This window comes from Scylla paramamosain, chromosome 1 (genome assembly GCF_035594125.1).
Source record: "Scylla paramamosain isolate STU-SP2022 chromosome 1, ASM3559412v1, whole genome shotgun sequence".
Classification (NCBI taxonomy): Eukaryota; Metazoa; Arthropoda; class Malacostraca; order Decapoda; family Portunidae; genus Scylla; species Scylla paramamosain.
The window spans coordinates 26,323,521-26,346,020 of record NC_087151.1 but is presented as its reverse complement, the minus strand read 5'-3'; the positions used below and the strand labels follow the sequence as shown (position 1 = coordinate 26,346,020).

Genomic DNA, 22,500 nt, shown 5'->3' with positions numbered 1-22,500 from the left:
GTTCAAGTCATAGGAAGTAGGAAATACAAAAGCAGGCAGGGAGTTCCGGAGTTTACCAGAGAAAGGAATGAATGATTGAGAATACTGGTTAACTTTTGCATTAAAGAGGTGGACAGAATACGGATGAGATAAAGAAGAAAATCTTGTGCAGCAAGGCCGCGGGATAAGGGGAGGCATGCAGTTAGCAAGATCAAAAGAGCAGTTAGCATGAAGATACCGGTAGAAGATAGCAAGAGATGCAACATTGTGGCGATGAGAGAGAGGCTGAAGACAGTCATTTAGAGGAGAGACGTTGATAAAATGAAAAGCTTTTGATTCCACCCTGCTTAAAAGAGCGGTATGAGTAGAACACCCACCCCCCATACATGTGAGGCATACTCCATACATGGACGGATAAGGCCCTTGTACAGGGTTGGCAGTGTTGTGGAGGGGGTGAGAAAAACTGGCGGAAACGACTCAGAACACCTAACTTCATAGAAACTTTTAGCTAGAGATGAGATGTGTAGTTTTTAGTTTAGATTATAAGTAAAGGACAGACCGAGGATGTTTAGTGTAGAAGAGAGAGACGGCTGAGTGTCATTGAAGAGGAGGGGATAGTTATCTGGAAGGTTGTGTCGAGTTGATAGATGGAGGAATTGAGTTTTTTAGGCATTGAACAATATTAAATTTGCTTTGCCCCAATCAGAAATTTTAGAGAGATCAGAAGTCAGGCGTTCTGTGGCTTCCCTGCGTGAGCTGTATATTTCCTGGAGGGTTGGACGTCTACGAAAAGACGTGGAAAAGTGTAGGGTAGTATCATCAGCTTAGGAGTGGATAGGGCAAGAAGTTTGGTTTACAAGATCATTGATGAATAATACGAAGAGAGTGGATGACAGGACAGAATCCTGGGGATGGGTACCTCAACAATACCTACATATTACCAGATATGTTTAATTCTTTTCTGAAGCAGATTTGTGACAAAACTTTTGAATTTCAAATTACAGTGTACTGACACTGGTTTTACATTTTAAACGTTAGGGGAAAAAAAAGCGGTATAACATAATCGTCATTTACGTAAGCAGTACATTTATGCCCGTACACTGCTGAATGTATGACTTTCTTATAGAGTATCATACGCGTAGTTGAAGAGAATTACGTCATTAATTTTCTGAATGACATGCTTTTCAATAATGACTTTTGTATGCTTGACTTAAACCCTAAAGTAAACTTTCTGAGGTGATGCCCTTTGTGTGATTCCTCCTCACAAGCGAGTAAGGAAATTTTGTAATCTAGCGATAGGCGGTTAGGTTGGTAGTCAGATTGGGTGATCTGAAAGTGGATGATTTTTTTTTTTTTTTTTTTTTTATGTAGGAGGGACATTGGCCAAGGGCAACAAAAATCCAATAAAAAAAAAAATGCCCACTGAAATGCCAGTCCCATAAAAGGGTCCAAAGCAGCAGTAAAAAATTGAAGGATAAGTGTCTTGAAACCTCCCTCTTGAAGGAATTCAAGTCATAGGAAGGTGGAAATACAGAAGCAGGCAGGGAGTTCCAGAGTTTACCAGAGAACTGTTCGGTCACGCACGATTGTAAGTTGTCAGCTCGTGCACCTGCAAGTAAAAGGAATGCACTTGTGTGTCAGGGCGACAGAAAACAATGGTTGAGAGGCGTTGTGCCTTATATAACTGACAAACTGATTACTCGACAACATGTTTGGTGGGGACTGAATATTTCAGAGTGTATGCAGTTGCTGCGTAAAAGCAAGTTAAAGCGAAAAGGAATAGGAGGATGTGGACACGGAGGTGGCGAGCAAGGAGACAAGAAAGCAGCATGTACAACATGCGTAAATACACACGAGTTTCGTGAAACTGAGGACCTAATGAGGCGTGCCATTGCCCATTGTTTCACAAGAGACTAATGAAACTGGGAACGTCACCGCCACAGGCCACACAACAAACAGACCACAGTATCAAATTAAAGTTCATGTTCACTATCATTACCAGCTCGAGAGTGGGAATGCTTTCCCTCGCGTGCGCGTCTCGCTTGGTCATTGCATCAACACATCTCCACTTAACCATCGAGAACTTCATGACTTTACAGAACTGGAACATATTGTCTGTAATTTTTCATATGTTTGCTGTGATCCCCCGGTTCACTTTGCCGTCCACTTATCGGACTCTTTCTATTCTTATTTTTCATTTTCTCATGTCCTTTTGACCTAACTGATGATACCGCAGCAAACTTTGTGTCGCATCCTCTAAAGAATGCTACTAAATGGCAACTCAGTTATCGTACTTTTATCAACACTGCCAACAGTCGTGTGGACCCACCGCTGAGAGTATTGCTGTAGCTACTCTCAAGAAGACTTTCGGGAGCTGCAACTCGCATAGAACTGAGAAAAGCATCGACGGTACTGCCTATCGAGAGTGCCTGTGAAGTGGACACAAGTCTAACTATAACGGGCCTTTATTGACATTTCGTGAAAAAGAAAGAACGGTAAGTATTTCTCTTCAATATTATAATGATCTGTTGCATGTAAGAATTCTAAGCCTTTCAAATGAAATATCTGGAGGAGTCTGAAAGTTTTTAAACCAACGGATAAGACATCATTAAAGCAGCAGGGGGTAAGTTAAGGGACGTGTTTTCACATGATGGTGCAAAACACAAAAAATGTTGTCATCTTTGCCTTGTCACTCTTGTCTGATCCCAAACCCTCATAATGCTGTATTATGCGTCATTTACTGTGCCTCTGAGGAAACACCAATAGCTGCTACATAAGAACTTAGCATTATTATTGTTATTATTATCATTATTATTATTATTATTATTATTATTATTATTATTATTATTATTATTATTATTATTATTATCATTATTATTATTATTATCATTATTATTATTATTATTATCATCATCATCATCATCATCATCATCATCATCATCATTATTTCATTGACAAGCTTACAAGAAAAATGCGAGATCCAACAGCAAGCAGGGCATTAATACTAGTCGGTCACAGTCTGGAGCAGTACAGGAAGACGGAAAGCCCAGGGTGGAGAATAGGGACTTCTTTGTAAAAAAAACTCTCTCTCTCTCTCTCTCTCTCTCTCTCTCTCTCTCTCTCTCTCTCTCTCTCTCTCTCTCTCTCTCTCTCTCTCAGATTACAACGTTTGGTAAAAAGACATCACGATCAACAGCACTTGGGCCTGTACTCGTTGTTGCATCAAGGACGTGGCCTTGGGATGGTCTGTGTGGGTTGCCCCAAGAATGATTGCTCGTGCATTGATTTCACTCTCGTTCGTCTCGTCTCATCCCCACTGGCTGGTCAGAACTTTGCTTGTCTCCCGCAATTTTTTGTTACTTGTACGTACTTACATAGACAACAGAAAAAATTTCTACACACATTTAACATTACTATTTGGTGATTTATTAATGCATGGACATGACGCTAAGATATGAAAGCAGAAGTTAAACACCAGTGAGCACTGTAAATATCTATGTCAACTTGGCAATTGACGGGACACGCCCGTTTTCAGAAACGCTCTGCTTTCTCACCACGATTATTTTCAAGGGCCACAGAGATGATTAGCCGGATTCTCAAGACTGTTCTCCTGTATGTGAAAATCTCGTTAATCTGCCACTAAAATCATAAAAAAAAACTCCCTTAAAAAGACGTCTCACTTCAACTAGAGCCTTTTGAATGTAGTGAAGGTGAGGCGGGGAGTGTCTCTGAATACGAACCAGAGCGATAGTTTATCGTGCATTCATGTTGTGTTCTTCTCAGTGACCTTCATATTGATATTCTGATATGGAGAGCAAGGCGTTTATTTTTTTTCTATTTATTTATTTTTTTTATGTAAGAAGGACACTGGCCAAGGGCAACAAAAATCAATAAAAAAAAATGCCCACTGAAATGCCAGTCCCGTAAAAGGGTCAAGGCAGTGGTCAAAAATTGGTGGATAAGTGTCTTGAAACCTCCCTCTCGAAGGAATTCAAGTCATAGGAAGGTGGAAATACAGAAGCAGGCAGGGAATTCCAGAGTTTACCAGAGAAAGGGATGAATGATTGAGAATACTGGTTAACTCTTGCGTTAGAGAGGTGGACAGAATAGGGGTGAGAGAAAGAAGAAAGTCTTGTGCAGCGAGGCCGCGGAAGGAGGGTAGGCATGCAGTTAGCAAGATCAGAAGAGCAGTTAGCATGAAAATAGCGGTAGAAGACAGCTAGATATGCAACATTGCGGCGGTGAGAGAGAGGCTGAAGACAGTCAGTTAGAGGAGAGAAGTTGATGAGACGAAAAGCTTTTGATTCCACCCTGTCTAGAAGAGCAGTATGAGTGGAACCCCCCCAGACATGTGAAGCGTACTCCATACATGGACGGATAAGGCCCTTGTACAGAGTTAGCAGCTGGGGGGGGGGGGTGAGAAAAACTGGCGGAGACGTCTCAGAACACCTAACTTCATAGAAGCTGTTTTAGCTAGAGATGAGATGTGAAGTTTCCAGTTCAGATTATAAGTAAAGGACAGACCGAGGATGTTCAGTGTAGAAGAGGGGGACAGTTGAGTGTCATTGAAGAAGAGGGGATAGTTGTCTGGAAGGTTGTGACGAGTTGATAGATGGAGGAATTGAGTTTTTGAGGCATTGAACAATACCAAGTTTGCTCTGCCCCAATCAGAAATTTTAGAAAGATCAGAAGTCAGGCGTTCTGTGGCTTCCGTGCATGCTATGTTTACCTCCTGAAGGGTTGGACGTCTATGAAAAGACGTGGAAAAGTGCAGGGTGGTATCATCAGCGTAGGAGTGGATAGGACAAGAAGTTTGGTTTAGGAGATCATTAATGAATAATAAGAAGAGAGTTGGTGACCGGACAGAACCCTGAGGAACACCACTGTTAATAGATTTAGAAGAAGAACAGTGACCGTCTACCACAGCAGCAATAGAACGGTCAGAAAGGAAACTTGAGATGAAGTTACAGAGAGAAGGATAGAAACCGTAGGAGGGTAGTTTGGAAATCAAAGCTTTGTGCCAGACTCTATCAAAAGCTTTTGATATGTCCAAGGCAACAGCAAAAGTTTCACCAAAATCTCTAAAAGAGGATGACCAAGACTCAGTAAGGAAAGCCAGAAGATCACCAGTAGAGCGGCCTTGACGGAACCCATACTGGCGATCAGATAGAAGGTTGTGAAGTGATAGATGTTTAAGAATCTTCCTGTTGAGGATAGACTCAAAAACTTTAGATAGGCAGGAAATTAAAGCAATAGGACGGTAGTTTGAGGGATTAGAACGGTCACCCTTTTTAGGAACAGGTTGAATGTAGGCAAACTTCCAGCAAGAAGGAAAGGTAGATGTTGACAGACAGAGCTGAAAGAGTTTGACTAGGCAAGGTGCAAGCACGGAGGCACAGTTTCGGAGAACAATAGGAGGGACCCCATCAGGTCCATAAGCCTTCCGAGGGTTTAGGCCAGCGAGGGCATGGAAAACATCATTGCGAAGAATTTTAATACGTGGCATGAAGTAGTCAGAGGGTGGAGGAGAGGGAGGAACAAGCCCAGAATCGTCCAAGGTAGAGTTTTTAGCAAAGGCTTGAGCAAAGAGTTCAGCTTTAGAAATAGATGTGATAGCAGTGGTGCCATCTGGTTGAAGTAGAGGAGGGAAAGAAGAAGAAACAAAGTTATTGGATATATTTTTGGCTAGATGCCAGAAATCACGAGGGGAGTTAGATCTTGAAAGGTTTTGACATTTTCTGTTAATGAAGGAGTTTTTGGCTAGTTGGAGAACAGACTTGGCATGGTTCCGGGCAGAAATATAAAGTGCATGAGATTCTGGTGATGGAAGGCTTAAGTACCTTTTGTGGGCCACCTCTCTATCATGTATAGCACGAGAACAAGCTGTGTTAAACCAAGGTTTAGAAGGTTTAGGACGAGAAAAAGAGTGAGGAATGTACGCCTCCATGCCAGACACTATCACCTCTGTTATGCGCTCAGCACACAAAGACGGGTCTCTGACACGGAAGCAGTAGTCATTCCAAGGAAAATCAGCAAAATACCTCCTCAGGTCCCCCCAACTGGCAGAGGCAAAACGCCAGAGGCACCTTCGCTTAGGGGGATCCTGAGGAGGGATTGGAGTGATAGGACAAGATAAAGATATGAGATTGTGATCGGAGGAGCCCAACGGAGAAGAAAGGGTGACAGCATAAGCAGAAGGATTAGAGGTCAGGAAAAGGTCAAGAATGTTGGGCGTATCTCCAAGACGGTCAGGAATGCGAGTAGGGTGTTGCACCAATTGCTCTAGGTCATGGAGGATAGCAAAGTTGTAGGCTAGTTCACCAGGATGGTCAGTGAAGGGAGAGGAAAGCCAAAGCTGGTGGTGAACATTGAAATCTCCAAGAATGGAGATCTCTGCAAAAGGGAAGAGGGTCAGAATGTGCTCCACTTTGGAAGTTAAGTAGTCAAAGAATTTCTTATAGTCAGAGGAGTTAGGAGAGAGGTATACAGCACAGATAAATTTAGTATGAGAGTGACTCTGTAGTCGTAGCCAGATGGTGGAAAACTCGGAAGATTCAAGAGCGTGGGCACGAGAGCAGGTTAAGTCATTGCGCACATAAACGCAGCATCCAGCTTTGGATCGAAAATGAGGATAGAGAAAGTAGGAGGAAACAGAAAAGGGGCTACTCTCAGTTGCCTCAGACACCTGAGTTTCAGTGAGGAAAAGAAGATGAGGTTTAGAAGAGGAGAGGTGGTGTTCTACAGATTGAACATTAGATCTTAGACCGCGAATGTTGCAGAAGTTAATGAAGAAAAAGTTGAGGGGGGTGTCAAGACACTTAGGGTCGTCGACAGAAAGGCAGTCCGACCTGGGGACATTTATGGTCCCCTCCCCAGATGGGGACTCCGAGGCTGGTGTAGGAGTCGCCATGATGATTTTAAAATTTTTGAGTGAAGGGTGTGTGTGTTATTAGGTGCTTGTAGTTTTGTGTGGAGGAAGAGAGTTGTCTTTAGAGGGCAGGCTGTGACTGCCCCATTGTGTTGTGAGACACAAAGGGAAACGTTCAGTGAGGTCACAGCTGGGTTTAATGATAAGTTCACAGCACCCCCTGAACAGTGCTTTAGACCTCACTGGGAGTAATTATCGTTTCGGCAGGTGTCCTACTGCCTCCATGCCAAGTCTGTTCTCCAACTAGCCAAAAACTCCTTCATTAACAGAAAGTGTCAAAACCTTTCAAGTTCTAACTCCCCTCGTGACTTCTGGCATCTAGCTAAAAAATATCTCCAATAACTTTGCTTTTTCTTTCCCCCCTTTATTTCAACCAGATGGCACCACTGCTATCACATCTATTTCTAAAGTTGAACTCTTCGCTCAAACCTTTGCTAAAAACTCTACCTTGGACGATTCTGGGCTTGTTCCTCCTTCTCCTCCACCCTCTGACTACTTCATACCACGTATTAAAATTCTTCGTAATGATGTTTTTCATGCCCCCGCTGGCCTAAACCCTCGGAAGGCTTATGGACCTGATGGGGTCCCTCCTATTGTTCTCCGAAACTGTGCCTCCGTGCTTGCATCTTGCCTAGTCAAACTCTTTCAGCTCTGTCTGTCAACATCTGCCTTTCCTTCTTGCTGGAAGTTTGCCTACATTCAACCTGTTCCTAAAAAGGGTGACCGTTCTAATCCCTCAAACTACCGTCCTATTGCTTTAATTTCCTGCCTATCTAAAGTTTTTGAATCTATCCTCAACAGGAAGATTCTTAAACATCTATCACTTCACAACCTTCTATCTGATCGCCATTATGGGTTCCGTCAAGGCCGCTCTACTGGTGATCTTCTGGCTTTCCTTACTGAGTCTTGGTCATCCTCTTTTAGAGATTTTGGTGAAACATTTGCTGTTGCCTTGGACATATCAAAAGCTTTTGATAGAGTCTGGCACAAAGCTTTGATTTCCAAACTACCCTCCTACGGCTTCTATCCTTCTCTCTGTAACTCCATCTCAAGTTTCCTTTCTGACCGTTCTTTTGCAGCTGTGGCAGACGGTTACTGCTCTTTTCCTAAATCTATTAACAGTGGTGTTCCTCAGGGTTCTGTCCTGTCACCCACTATCTTCTTGTTATTCATTAATGATCTTCTAAACCAGACTTCTTGTCCTATCCACTCCTACGCTGATGATACCACCCTGCACTTTTCCACGTCTTTTCATAGACGTCCAACCCTTCAGAAGGTAAACATTTCACGCAGGAAAGCCACAGAACGCTTGACTTCTGATCTTTCTAAAATTTCTGATTGGGGTAGAGCGAACTTGGTATTGTTCAATGCCTCAAAAACTCAATTCCTCCATCTATCAACTCGACACAGCCTTCCAGACAACTATCCCCTCTTCTTCAATGACACTCAACTGTCCCCTTCTTCTACACTGAACATCCTCAGTCTGTCCTTTACTTATAATCTGAACTGGAAACTTCACATCTCATCTCTAGCTAAAACAGCTTCTATGAAGTTAGGTGTTCTGAGACGTCTCAGCCAGTTTTTCTCACCCCCCAGCTGCTAACTCTGTACAAGGACCTTATCCGTCCATGTATGGAGTATGCTTCACATGTCTGGGGTGGTTCCACTCATACTGCTTTTCTAGACAGGGTGGAATCAAAAGCTTTTCGTCTCATCAACTCCTCTCCTCTAACTGACTGTCTTCAGCCTCTCTCTCACCGCCGCCATGTTGCATCTCTAGCTGTCTTCTACCGCTATTTTCATGCTAACTGCTCTTCTGACCTTGCTAACTGCATGTCTCCCTTCCTCCCGCGGCCTCGCTGCACAAGACTTTCTTCTTTCTCTCACCCCTATTCTGTCCACCTCTCTAACGCAAGAGTTAACCAGTATTCTCAATCATTCATCCTTTTCTCTGGTAAACTCTGGAACTCCCTGCCTGCTTCTGTATTTCCACCTTCCTATGACTTGAATTCCTTCAAGAGGGATGTTTCAAGACACTTATTCATCAATTTTTGACTACTGCTTTGACCCTTTTATGGGACTGGCATTTCAGTGGGCATACTTTTTTATTGGATTTTTGTTGCCCTTGGTCAGTGTCCTTCCTACATAAAAAAAAAAATGCCATATTGCTATTACCGTGCCAGTCTCTCTGATGAAAGGTACATACTCATAGTTCTTGCACAGTGGGAAATGTAGTCCTTTTGTGAAATCATAATCTGTGGAGCGTGTACATACAAGTAATAGATAATAAAAGATAAAGGTAGGAAGACTGTTTCATCAAGTCTAGAACCGTCTGTACTTTTTTGTGAAATTATAATCTGTGGAGCATGCACATATAATGTGAATAGGATCATTGGTCTGCGTTGAACAGAAACAATTGTCTTTAGGTGAGCCATGGCTGGTGTCAACATACGGGAGGCAAGGAAGACTGATGCCAAGAAGATCTTTGAGCTGATGCAGCAACAAGCAGCAGAGCAGAATACTGTCCTTCCATCCCACCTCACTCATGAAGGTATGGCTGTACACCAGCTACACTGGTACTCAGTGATCACCTCAATAAAGAGGCGAGGTGATGTTATGCAATCATGGCCTTTATATTCACTGACCAAAGAAACCAAGATAGATAGATAGATAGATAGATAGATAGATAGATAGATAGAGAGAGAGAGAGAGAGAGAGAGAGAGAGAGAGAGAGAGAGAGAGAGAGAGAGAGAGAGAGAGAGAGAGAGAGAGAGAGAGAGGCGGGATGGGGGTGGAGGGAGAGAAGGAAGGGAGGGGATAGGGAGGAAGGGAGAGAGGGAAATCAGAATGCATACTGTAGCTTCTCTGCTTGAATTTTTTATTTCCTGTTGAGATAGTCGTCAAGAAAACCTCACTGGATTCCCACTGCAGCCCCAAACCATATGCTGTACAGAGCCAGGAAGCGATCTGAGTGTGAGAGAAGAAAACAGTTATCCAGAAGCATTATTATTATTTTATTTATTTATTTATTTATTTTGTTTTATTTATTAATATTATTATTACTATTATCATTATTATTATTATTATTATTATTATTATTATTATTATTATTATTATTATTATTATTATTATTATTATCATTTATTTATTTATTTATTTTCATTTACTTATTTATTTATTTATTTATTTAGTTATTTATTTTTATTTTTTTTTTCAGTTCTGGCAGAGGGCGGCTGGGGTCCAGCAGCGGTGGTCATGGCATTTGTAGCAGAGAGGAAAGAGACCCATGAAGGGGAACTGGATGGGTACATTCTGGCGCACCGTGGGTACACCCCTTGGTTGGGCCGCGCCATGTACATCAAGGATTTATATGTGGTCCCTGCATGCCGTCGCTTAGGTGTGGCAACACACTTGTGCAGAGAACTGATGCAGGTGTGTCTCTCAGCACTCTTCGAGATAAATGAGTGTGGGTAAAGTTGGCTACAGTGAGGTGTATTTTATTTTTTTTATTTTTTTATTTTTTTAATGTAAGAGGACCACTGGCCAAGGGGAACAAAAGTGAAGAAAAAAGAAATTACTGAGAGTGCTAGTTCTTAAAGAGAGGTCAAAAAAGGATCATCCAGAATTGGAGGATAAGTGTCTTGAAACCTTCCTCGTGAAAGAGTTCAAGTCATAAGAAAGAGGAAATACAAAAGCAGACAGAAAGTTCCAGAGTTTACCAAGAAGAAAGGGATGAATGATTCAGCATCCCGGGTAACTCTTTCATTAGAGAGGTGGGCAGAACAGGGAGGAGAGAAAACAGGAAATCTTGTGCAGTGAGGCCGCGGGAGAAGGGAAGGCGTGCAGTTAGTAAGATGAAAAGAGCACTTAGCATGAAAATAATGATAGAAGATAGCAAGAGATGCAACATCGAGGTGACGAGAGAGTCTGAATACTTTCAGTTAGAGGAGAGAAGTTGATAAGACGAAATGCTTTTGATTCTACCTTGTCTAGAAGAGCGTTATGAGTAGAACGTCCCCATACATGTGAAGTTACTTCATAGTTTACAGAGGCATGGTGGCTTCTTGTAACGTTTCTTATTTTCTTGTATTCTCTTGTTAATTTCCTTTACGCTGGCAGGCTGCAGTCAACATGGGATGTAATCAGTGTGACTTGAGGCTGCATAAGGAAAACAGGGCAGCCATGGAGCTCTTTGAGAAACTTGGTGCTGAGAATGTTACGGAATCTGAGGACTGGCATATCTTCTCCTTGGATTTTAAGTCGATGGAAATGGAGACCAAGTGAGTAACATTCTTAGGTGTGCACTTGATGTTCCGGACTTACATGGATTCTTGCCTGATCGTTTTACTGCACACGTATCGGTCATTTTGAATGCTTATAATTTTTCATACAGAATACAAATGAATGCAGTATTAATGTATGTACTAAATAGTAAATAATATTACGATAGTTGTATCTTACTTAGGTTCAAAGTCACGTTAAGGATGGGGATATAGAACAAAGCAATGAAATACAAGGTAAGAAACCAACTCAAATTCACTGTTAATAATTAGGCACAATCAGTTACAAGATAGAACTGAACACGTAGACGTCAACTGAATACAGAGTAACAGAGAATTAAATCTACTCTACATCTACCGGTAAGTAAAGGGAGCGTATTCACTTTAGGTTTGGATGCCTGAGGGAGTCCAATAAAAAGTAACCTTTGTCTTAATATAATAGGCTGTCATGTCATTATCTAGTACACTGACAAGCCATAACTCCTAAGCCACCCAACACAGGACGAGGCAGGGGTTCAAAAGTGGGGCCTTTCTAGACGCAGGCCCACGGTAGCTATCACGGGGCAACACACGCATGTTTGAACACTCTTCTTATGAACCATTTCTCGGTTTTGCCGTGGAGTGAATCATGTAGTACTGGTGAACATCGCATATGAGTGTCACATCTATCTATACTCTTATTGGGTACACAACTGAAGACTAACTTAAAAATGTATTTAAGTATAATTGGACATGATTGCGATTGTATCTATATTAAACTAACTGGGATCTCATATGTAGCAAAAATTAATATTGTTTAACTGCTTTTTTCCTGAGGCGTTTGTTTATTTGGTTCTGTCTGGCAAGAGTTGCTTATTCACAGATATGGAGGCCGAGGACACCCACAGGTGCGCCTAGCCACTTCTAAGGACATGGCAGACGTGATGGTCATGATTCAAGAGTTGGCGGACTATGAAAACATGTCTGATGCTCCACAGATTAATGCTCACAGTAGGTATTAAAGCGGGTCTTGTTGCAGCACCTAAGATCAGATGAGTGTCTTTGTAGGTGTTTGCCTCACTACATCGCTCCTGTTATCATTGAGATAGTCAGGCTCTTCAAGCTGATCACTCTGTTCTACCACTGCCAGTCTTCAGTGTGATGATGTGTGCTGCTGTAAATAAGGTTTATTTATTATGCTTTATATATGCGACATCGATGCGCATCTCATTAGTGACAGTTTTGTGTGTATGTGTTTTTTTTTTTTTTTTATGTAGGAAGGACACTGGCCAAGGGCAACAAAAATCCAATACAAAAATATGCCCACTGAAATGCCAGTCCCATAAAAGGGTCAAAGCAGTGGTCAAAAATTGATGAATAAGTGTCTTGAAACCTCCCTCTTGAAGGAACTCAAGTCACAGGAAGGTGGAAATACAGAAGCAGGCAGGGAGTTCCAGAGTTTACCAGAGAAAGGGATGAATGATTGAGAATACTGGTTAACTCTTGCGTTAGAGAGGTGGACAGAATAGGGGTGAGAGAAAGAAGAAAGTCTTGTGCAGCGAGGCCGCGGAAGGAGGGGAGGCATGCAGTTAGCAAGATCAGAAGAGCAGTTAGCATGAAAATAGCGGTAGAAGACAGCTAGATATGCAACATTGCGGCGGTGAGAGAGAGGCTGAAGACAGTCAGTTAGAGGAGAGGAGTTGATGAGACGAAAAGCTTTTGATTCCACCCTGTCTAGAAGAGCAGTATGAGTGGAACCCCCCCAGACATGTGAAGCATACTCCATACATGTGTCCTCAACCGTAATGAACCCCCTTGCAGCTTTAGTGACCGACTCGCCACCTCAAGGCACATTCTTCGAGTGCTTTGTGTCAGAGATTGATGGAGAGCTGGTGGGCTACGCGATGTTCTACCCGACTTTCTCCCGTCATGGGATTGGTATGTGTCTGGAAGACTTATACGTGAAGCTAGACCACCGTGGCCAGGGCCTCGGGTCCGCCCTCATGGCTCAGATTGCTCAGGTGAGTGTTACTCATTAAGGAGTTTCTTTCACAATGGTTCAATACATTAACCATTACAACACTAGGCTATAGAGTAGTAATAGTAGCAGTAGTAGTAGTAGTAGCGGCAACAGCAGTAGTAATAGTAGTAGTATTAGTAGTATTAGTATTAGTAGTAGTAGTAATAGTAGTAGTAAATTAGGCAATTTTTCCCAATGATTTTTTTTAAGCCCTGTCATCAAGCAGGACAATCTTCTCGTTTCCAGCGTGGTGTTAAGCTGGGGGGCAGCCACTTTGAGTTTGTTGTGCTTTCCTGGAACACGCAGAGCATCGCCTTCTACCAGAACAAAGGCGCCACTGACCTCACTGCCGATACGGGTGTTCAGTTGTACCGCTTTGTTAACACTGCCATGAGGAAATGTGTCCGCGCTTTCACGTAGTTTTGTTGAGTCACGTTACTCCTTTTTAACAATCAGAGTTTTTTTCTTTTTTTCTTTTTTTCTCATAGTTTTATCCCTTTTGCCCAAGAAAGCCTTAGCTTATGAAGGGCTGTTTGTCTTGCCATCACTTACAAGAAATAAATGTACGCTATCTTTGACAAACAAAGTGTTTAAATATTTAAGTGTTTAAGTGTTTAAGTGATATTAGACAAAATAAATACGAACAAAACAGGAAACAGTACCATAACATTGTGTTTACCTACCATTTAGAATTAATATTGCACTCACTGTTGAAATAACGTACCAAAGGTCTCGAATGAAAACACACGTATACATAATGCCTGAACCACTCAATGAGGAGTCACGTGCTTCCAGCTCAGTGCCGCGGCCCTTAGTGGCTCACAGGAACTTCCTTGCATAGATACTTCTGTGTTTTGAGCTACTGGGATGAGGAAGTGAGAAATGTATATGGAATCAATATGCACTCGAACTGGGATATGCATAAAACATACAAGAGAGGAAGCATAAACACAAGCAGTACGGTTTTAATGTAAATATAAATAACTTTCACATTGTTTTTGTGATTCTATGGTTACAAGACATCACGGTCACATGTAATGAATGTTAATATATATCTTGAGTTCATTGCAAGCATGTGCCTGAGATAATCGCCCTCGCCCGTCCCTGTTATGGTAGCGGGTCACTCTAATGCCCATGACGACTTAACGAAGGGTTTACGTAGCGAGTTCCTCCTGACGTGATCCTCCATATCTATCCGGAGTTAGAAGGGGCACTGGGTAGCACTGGCTTGCCCTCCTAGTGGCTAGGTTACATATATGCAAATGAAATGCACACACACACACAAAAAAAAAAAAAAAAAATCCATGATGCAAAATAATACATAATACAAAATGGCTAATGCATACTACATAATAAAATACATAATATAAAGAAACAAAATACAAAATAGTGTACAATGTAATGTCCAGAGAAGTAAACAAAATAACAAAACATCAAATAGATCCACAACAGTTTTAATGAACAGTACATAGTTGGATTATTCTCTCCTCATGGGCCACGGTGTCACCGCCTCCAGCTGAGTGTAGAGAGGACGACACAGCAGTGATTCAGATAGCTTGTGTCATAAAACACTGCCACACGTCATCTTTCAACAGAGCTTAGAATTATCCGTGTGTTACTCTGCCATCTGTGAAACTGTAGCCTTGGAGTAATTAAGAGCTTACAGGTGTCTGGGTGAGGGCTGATTCATTTATGTTTGGTGGTTCCCTCGTTCAGGTTTTCGAGACAAGAAGGAGACAATAAAGCTTTAAGAGAGGGAACAGTCTAGAATTATCCGTGTGTTACCTCGCCACCTGCGGTACTGTAGCCATGAAGTAATCAAGAGATTACAGGTGTCTTGATAGTATGGTTGAGCACTGATTGATTGATTTTTTGGTGGTCTCCTTGTTCAAGATTTCGAGACAAGAATGAGACAACGGAAAGCTTTGAGAGAGGGAACCAGTTTGTCAGTCACTCAGTTTGGAAGCGGCGGGTGTGTGAGAAGGATGCGTGTGTGTCTTGCCTGTCGTCTTTCCTCCTTGCTTTCAAGTTTACCTTTTATCAGTTTTCTTTATCTTCCTGTCCGCGCTCCTCAAGATTCCCCTCCAAGTGTGTTACAAGTGCTGTTGCTGACTCTGCTGGTGAGTTGTGGTGAGTTTTTTCCAATAATCTCACTTTAACTCCAATATATTTTTTTTTAAGTAAATTTAAGAATGAATAAAGATTAATGGTAGATAATTAAAGTGAAAATGTGCGTCGCTTGCGAAGAGTATGGATTACCAAAGGCCCGTATTTTGCAACTGCAACTACAGGAATGATGTTTGGTTATAAAGTAGTTTTATGCATTGACACGGAATAACAATGTAAAGCTATAAGTGGAAATTAACTTGTAGATGATTATTTCTACTAGTTAAACGTTCTACTTTACAGGGCGAGTCGGATCATTACTAACAGGTGGCATCTGCATCAGTGGTGACAGCGCCGGCACGGGGTGCGGGGTGGGGGGAGACTTCTCAGTGTTATTCGCTTGACGCACGTGGCAACTACAGGAATGATGTTTGGTTATGAAGTGTTTTTATGCAATAATGTTAAGTCCTTGGTAAAATGTCAGCAGAGTAATAAAAACAAAAAGGAAAAAGCTTGACAAATAACTTAAACTGTATCATAGGTTTGAGATACGGCGCAAGGCTCAATGCAAGGCGACTGGATTACTACTAGAAATGCATGAGGGACATGAAGGTCGTGCCTGCACGTGACAGGAGGAATAAACGGTAAGAGGAGAGAAGGCAGATTATTGTTTGTATGTAAGAAGGTCTTCTGTTAATATTCCTTCATCTTCCATCGTTCCCTCCCTTCATACCCTCTTTTCCTCCTGACTCGTTCTCTCATTTCCTCCTCTCTCCTTCGTTCCTTTCCTCCCTTCTCTCTCATTCGTTCCTTTCCTCCCTTCTCTCTCATTCGTTCCTTTCCTCCCTTCTCTCTCTCCTTTGTTCCTTCCCTTCTTTCCTCCATCTCGTCTCCCTCCCTCCACACGTCATGCTCAGCAGCCTCCCTTCCCTTGTCATTTGACTTGGCTCCTTTTGATGTCCGACCTACATACATTTGTGCAAGTATTGTCCATTCATAGGATTAATGAAAAGCCGCTATACTTGTTGATGTTTTTTTGTTGTTGTTTTTCGTTTTAAGAAGTTTCCGAAAAAAAAATCAAGAAAAGCTACACATGAACATAATGAAAGTAATGTAAAGGCATCGTCAGTGACTACAACCTACAGGAAGTGGGTAGGGGTGGTGAGACTCCATCCCGCATCCTCTTTCACCAGCCAAACTTAATATTTCCCTCCCCTGCTGTAACGAGGCCTATTTTGTAACTCAGGCTGGCTCAAAAAATAAGTAAAATATCGAGGATTGAAAACAATCACAGTATCACATCCCTCAGTTCACATCTTCCTGCTGCCGAAGGGTAGTTGTGTGTGAATCTCCTTTGGTCAATTTATTTCGGTCAGTTTATTTGTAGATAGGAACACAAAGGAGTTAAGGTGTGCTTATTCACAAGGGTGCATTTTTTTTTTTTTTTTTTTTTTTTTTTTTTTTGCAGACTCGGCGAGAGATTTCCAGAATCGACGCCGAGAACCGGCTGCTGTAGCCACCGCGATTCTTCCCCACAAGCATTTAGAGGTAATAGTAGGTTTCCTATCATCTTATTGAGCTCACTTTTTTTTTAACTACCAAAATTGACCCGGAATAACAATGTAAAGCTATAAGTGAAAATTAACTTGTAGATGATTATTTCTACAAGTTTTACTTTACAGGGCGAGTCGGATCACCACTATCAGGTGGCATCTGCATCAGTGGTGACAGCGCCGGCACGGGGGGCGGAGGGGGGGGGGGAGAACCATCAGTATTATTCGCTTGACGCACATGGCAAGTAAAGTGTGTTGATAAGGTATCAAACGTGCATTCTATTTAGTTGAAAGTAGTACAGCTAATATTGTGTAATATCAAAAAAAGCGTGGTAATGTGTAAAGCGATAAGATGCGTGGTGGGAACTGGCCGCGTAACTCGGTCCTGATGGTGTTCGTGTATTGCCCAGTATTTGATACGTGAGGATAGTTTGACTTGTGGAGAGGATAGTTTGACTTGTGGAATCAGTATAGATGTTTTTTTGAGGTAAGCGTCCTCATCTAAAAACCTAGATCTGTCTTGCATCCGTAAGTTAGTTGTGTTCATTATTACTGGTACTTCCCAAACACTTTCTGATGAGATCATGCGTTATCATAGAGATTGCAGTATACTAGTTTGGACTCAGTGTGTGGCGGTGTATTTTGATCTGATCATTATGGTATGCTGTCCTGGAATAAAACAGGGGATAGAAATTTAGGTGAAATAGTTGTTTATTATGATTAACAATGTTGAGAAACTGCACAAATTAGTTTACACTGTATTTCGGGAGGGGATGAATTATTACGGAAAAAATTAGCTGCAAAATTAAGAAACCTTGTCATTTCTCTGTCCGCTCCTCTGTGCAGCATCCAGTGGCGGTGGTTCCTGTTGCAGAGTCCGTCCGTCGTCATTGTTCCTGCCCCGTCCTCTTGGCGTCACCTACCCGGACTCCACTCACCGGACTCCACCAAGGTGAGTGTCTGTGGTGGTGCAGTATAATTTTTTGCTCATATAACCTGAAATCTGATGCCCATTTTTAAGTACATAATATTATATCAAAGCATATCAGTTTCATCTCCTTTGGAATTAGGCAATTTTTTTTTTTTTAAGCAGTAAAATTCGTCTAAAAGATTTCATAATTCTTATTTGCATTTATGTAATTCCAAATGAGAAGCCAGGTAGTTAGGACTGCCGACGTGTGTGTGTGTGTATATATATATATATATATATATATATATATATATATATATATATATATATATATATATATATATATATATATATATATATATATTAGTACACAATATTTATTGAGAAACTATTATTATTTATTGACAAAGCATTATCATATTTTCAGGTGCCCTTCCGTGGTGTGCGTCTTCAGGTGGTGCACTCCCAAGAACCAGATGATACCCATACAAATCGATTGTCCCATGTGTATCAGACTTGTGGACTTGCAGTGTTGCGAGTAACGAGCTTCCTATTCCTAGTGTTCTAAGTCTTCGGACTCCTCTTCACCATAATAAAGTAAATACAATTTTTTTTTTTTTTAGGGGAATGTTCTAGTTGTTCTCAGGAGAGTCCGAGGTATCACAAATACTAGTTAGTATGTTCGATATGTACAAGCTAGGCCTGATTACTACATTTCCTTAAACGATGACACGACGCTGCTCGCCCGGCATCAGACACTTACTTCACCGAACAATAAAGCTATAATAATCAAGGACACTCCCTCCTGCGAACGACGAAGCCACAATAATCAAGGACACTCCCTCCTACAACAACAAACATACCACTACCAGCCTCTATATCTACTGTTTTTCCCTTTTCACCACACTTTTCCTTAAAAGAAAAAGAATGGTGGAGAGGCAAGAAAGTGACACCACCCGCACAGAATGGTAATAAAGAACACATAAGAACATAAGAAATAAGGGAAGCTGCAAGAAGCGACCAGGCTTACACGTGGCAGTCCCTGTATGAAACACACCTACCTATTTCCATCTGTTATCCCCATCCCCATAAACTTGTCTAATCTTCTCTCTTAAAGCTCTCTAGTGTCCTAGCACTAACTACATGATTACCAAGTCCGTTCCACTCATCTACCACTCTATTTGAGAACCAGTTTTTTCCTATCTCCTTCCTAAACCTAAATTTTTTAAGCTTGAACCCGTTATTTCTTGTTCTACCTTGGTTGCTGATCCTAAGAATTTTGCTTACATCTCCCTTGTTATATAACCCTTATACCACTTAAAGACTTGTATCAGGTCCCCTCTTAACCTACGTCTCTCTAGAGAATGTAAATTTAACAGCTTCAACCTCGCCTCGTAAGGAATACTCCTCATCCCCTGTATCCTTTTTAGTCATTCTCCTCTGTACTGATTCTAATAGACCTATATCTTTCCTGTAATGTGGGGACCAGAACTGCACAGCGTAGTCTAGATGAGGTCTGACCAGCGCCAAGTATATAACTTCAATATTACTTCCGGCCTTCTACTTTTAACACTCTTAAAAATGAATCCTAGTACCTACCCTATTTGCCTTGTTTCTGGCTTCTATGCATTGTTTCCCTAGACGGAGTTCAGAGCTAACTATAACTCCTAAATCTTTCTCGTACCCTGTACCTACCAGAGTTTGGTGGTTTAATGTGTACCTATTGTGTGGGTTTCCTCTACCTACGCTAAGCACTTTGCATTTATTGATATTAAATTGCATTTGCCATCTATCCGTCCATTCATTCATTCTATCTAAGTCTGCCTGCAAGGCGATGGCATCCGATTCTGACCTAATTAATTTACCTAACTTTGTGTCATCCGCAAATTTACTAACATCACTACTAATTCCACTATCCAAGTCATTGATATATATTAGAAATAACAATGGCCCTAATACTGATCCCTGTGGCACCCCACTAATTACATGACCCCACTCGGATTTCGAGCCGTTTATTACCACTCTCTGTCGCCTGTTACCCAGCCATGACCCTATCAAGCCTAACACCTTCCCATCTATCCCGTGTGCCCTAACCTTTCTCAGGAGCCTTTGATGGGGTACCTTGTCAAATGCTTTACTAAAGTCCAGATATAAGATATCATAACTATCACCATTATCTACTGCCTCGTACACCTTACTGTCATAACTATCACCATTATCTACTTCCCCTTCGTGAAGCCATGCTGTGACTGATTTATCAAGTTATGTTTGTCTAAATGTTCCCTAATGTTCCTCGCTATTATTGAATCTAACATTTTACCTACAACTGAAGTTAAGCTGACAGGTCTATAATTAGACGCTAAAGTTTTATCTCCTTTCTTAAAGATGGGTACTACATTAGCCTGCCTCCACATTACTGGTACCTCACCCGACTCCAGTGATTTCCTAAAGACAGAAACTAACGGCTCACTAATAATCTCTTTACATTCCTTAAGTACTCTGGGATATATTTCATCAGGTCCTGGTGACCTGAACTTTTTTGCCTATCTATCTCCTGTTCCACTATCTCCCTAGTTATGGAAATGTGTCAGCTTCTCATTCTCATCTGCTCTAAACACCTGTTCACTATCTGGCATATCCTGCATGTTTTCCTGGGTGAAGACAGTTAAAAATAATCATTCAGAAGTTTACTAATCTCCTCCCCAGAACTAACCAGCTCCCCATCTGCTGCCTTTAATGGACTACAGTATCCTTATTCTTCGTCCTGTATACCTGATAAAATCCCTTGGGGTCCGTCTTCGCCTGGCCGGCTACCTAATGGGGATTGTGTTTCTCGGCTTCGGCTGGGTTCATTGAGTTAATCAGTCAGTTCATACTGATGCTTCCTTTCCCTTGCCTGGGCTTCACACGAGGAGCAAAATCGGTCACAGCTTGTTAATCTTAAGGATCCTCACTGATGCACGCTGCGCACTTGCTCACAACCATGCAGGTACAGCAGCGTATTTGTACTCCAAATCCCCTTCAAGACTGTGCTCACCCTAATACTTACTGCTCCTGGAATGCCTGGAGCAATGGAGCAAATAAGACTGAATGAAGAGGAAACACGGCACACTCATTCCCATGAGCCAAGGCAGTAGTAAAACGGTGAAAAAAAAAAAAAAGCAGCATGCAGGATGTGGAGCCCCGCGGTCTGAGGTGTTGAATAGGTACCGGCGCACCACTGAGGGGGTGACTGCTGCAGCCGCTCATCCTCTCAGCACACCTCAGGGAGTCAGCCATTTTTACATTTTCCCCAAACCTGAAAACGACAATGCTGTTAATTATTCAAGTTCTCGTTATGGATTTAGCGAAACTGTCCTAAGGTTGAGGGTAATGGCATAATCTTGGGTATCTAAGAATTCATATACCTAAGAATTCCTTTGACAAGTCCCGTAAAGATTAATTCACCTTCCTTTAATGAAACACTTGCAGTCTTTCCTCTGCTCAACACTGCCTACAAGCAAGATGCAGCCAGACCACCAACCCTCGAGCCCAGGGGTGATTGCGGAAACCTCCCCGCTATGAGTGGAGCCCACCCCCCTGCACCTCCCCCTCTCTCTCTTTTACATTAATTGATTGCAGATGTTAATCGTCGGACACACACACACCAATAAAGACTGGCAAATATGATTAATGAGTTTTTTTCATCAAATCCATATTTTACATCACTTAAAACAAGATGTGGTTAATCATACTTCATGACGAACAGACGTGACTCAACCAGAAACCAATTTTAATCTTACTGCACCTCTCCCCTCCTTGTTTTCTCAGTTCCTTTCCTCCAGGTACAGATCTCGAGGCTGCGTGGCGGGCTGGTCTGGTGGCGTAGTATCCACAGCCAAGGGAAGGTCCAGGAACAGGAGTCTGAAATAGATTAACGCAAAAAAACAATCAAGGTTTTATTTCTAACTGCTACCACGCGTTCTCGCACCCATCTGGTTTTTACACGGCGATTTAAGACTCATTGTTGCCGTATATTTAATCAATCAATATTAATACAGATGTTTCGTGCCTCGATGCGTATTTTCTTCTAAGATTCTACACGAGTCCATCGAAAATACCCGGTCCATAATTATAAGCAGCTCAAGAATCAAATGTAAAAAAAATATAATCGGTTCTGATGCTCTAGGTCCGTCGGTGAGTTGGAATCAGAATGCACAAGTGTCCGATAACGGCCAGTGATTCATCAGCCAGACATGTACCGTGAAGGATGGAACCAAGATCTTCCCCACCTCCCCCACTCACTCTCTCTTCACTGCTTTCCTGGCCTTCACCACTTCCTGTAACATCTTGCGCCTCTTGACCATCCCTTATGTAATATCCTCACATCGTGCATATTCTTTCAACACTGCGTTTCTTTCTCTCCCAGTCACCTAAGCACTTGCTGCTGCGCTGACCCAAAGACACTCATCTCCATCCCTTTCATTCCCAAACCCACATGTCTGTTTACTTCATTCATTTCATTTATATTGGCCTCAAGAGTTTTCGCTCTGCTGCTCTTCCTCTCAAGTCATCGTTCTTGACAATAACATCCCTTCATGTGTTCACCTTCTCTGCCACCCTGTGGAATCCCAGAGACGGCTTTCATATTAATCTCTAGAGAATCCTGTCATATTTAATTTCGCCTAATAGTTTCATACATATCTAAATATACTCAACAATCAGCCCTTTTTTCTGGTAAACTCTGGAACCCCCTGTCTGCTGCT

The 22,500-nt window shown here is 41.9% G+C and overlaps 2 protein-coding genes and 2 long non-coding RNA genes across 8 annotated transcripts in view; 2 read left to right on the top strand and 2 right to left on the bottom strand.

Annotated features, from left to right (window-relative positions):
* LOC135102247 (uncharacterized) overlaps positions 1–2,330 on the bottom strand; it is a 6,559-nt gene extending 4,229 nt beyond the window's left edge. Inside the window, exon 1 of the long non-coding RNA XR_010269598.1 lies at positions 2,309–2,330. This is a non-coding gene — a long non-coding RNA (uncharacterized LOC135102247). The remainder of the gene's footprint in view (positions 1–2,308) is intronic.
* On the top strand, positions 2,293–13,850 carry LOC135102233 (uncharacterized). Of its 2 annotated transcripts, none has more exons than XM_064007111.1 (7): positions 2,293–2,474; positions 9,334–9,458; positions 10,125–10,339; positions 11,027–11,187; positions 12,050–12,177; positions 12,988–13,187; positions 13,433–13,850. In XM_064007111.1, exons 2-7 carry the CDS (start codon positions 9,341–9,343, stop codon positions 13,604–13,606), a joined length of 996 nt encoding a protein of 331 aa, XP_063863181.1. In that variant the 5' UTR covers positions 2,293–2,474; positions 9,334–9,340; the 3' UTR covers positions 13,607–13,850. The 2 variants fall into 2 exon arrangements, with proteins under 2 accessions (XP_063863181.1, XP_063863188.1); XM_064007118.1 differs by lacking the exon at positions 2,293–2,474 and adding an exon at positions 3,171–3,302.
* An 830-nt stretch (positions 13,851–14,680) lies between these two features.
* On the top strand, positions 14,681–18,631 carry LOC135102219 (uncharacterized). Of its 4 annotated transcripts, none has more exons than XR_010269595.1 (7): positions 14,683–15,306; positions 15,596–15,721; positions 15,834–15,936; positions 16,761–16,840; positions 16,975–17,086; positions 17,692–17,797; positions 18,183–18,631. It is a non-coding gene; the product is annotated as an uncharacterized LOC135102219 (long non-coding RNA). The 4 variants fall into 4 exon arrangements; XR_010269594.1 differs by having other exon boundaries at positions 14,684–15,306; positions 15,596–15,726; XR_010269593.1 differs by having other exon boundaries at positions 14,681–15,316; positions 15,596–15,936.
* The window catches only part of LOC135102218 (photoreceptor-specific nuclear receptor-like), an 18,442-nt gene continuing 13,474 nt past the window's right edge, over positions 17,533–22,500 (bottom strand). The window contains exons 10-12 of the mRNA XM_064007063.1: positions 21,543–21,658; positions 20,805–21,053; positions 17,533–17,848 (exon numbers count right to left, since the gene is read on the bottom strand). The gene's annotated coding sequence lies outside the window, so the exon portion shown is untranslated. The remainder of the gene's footprint in view (positions 17,849–20,804; positions 21,054–21,542; positions 21,659–22,500) is intronic.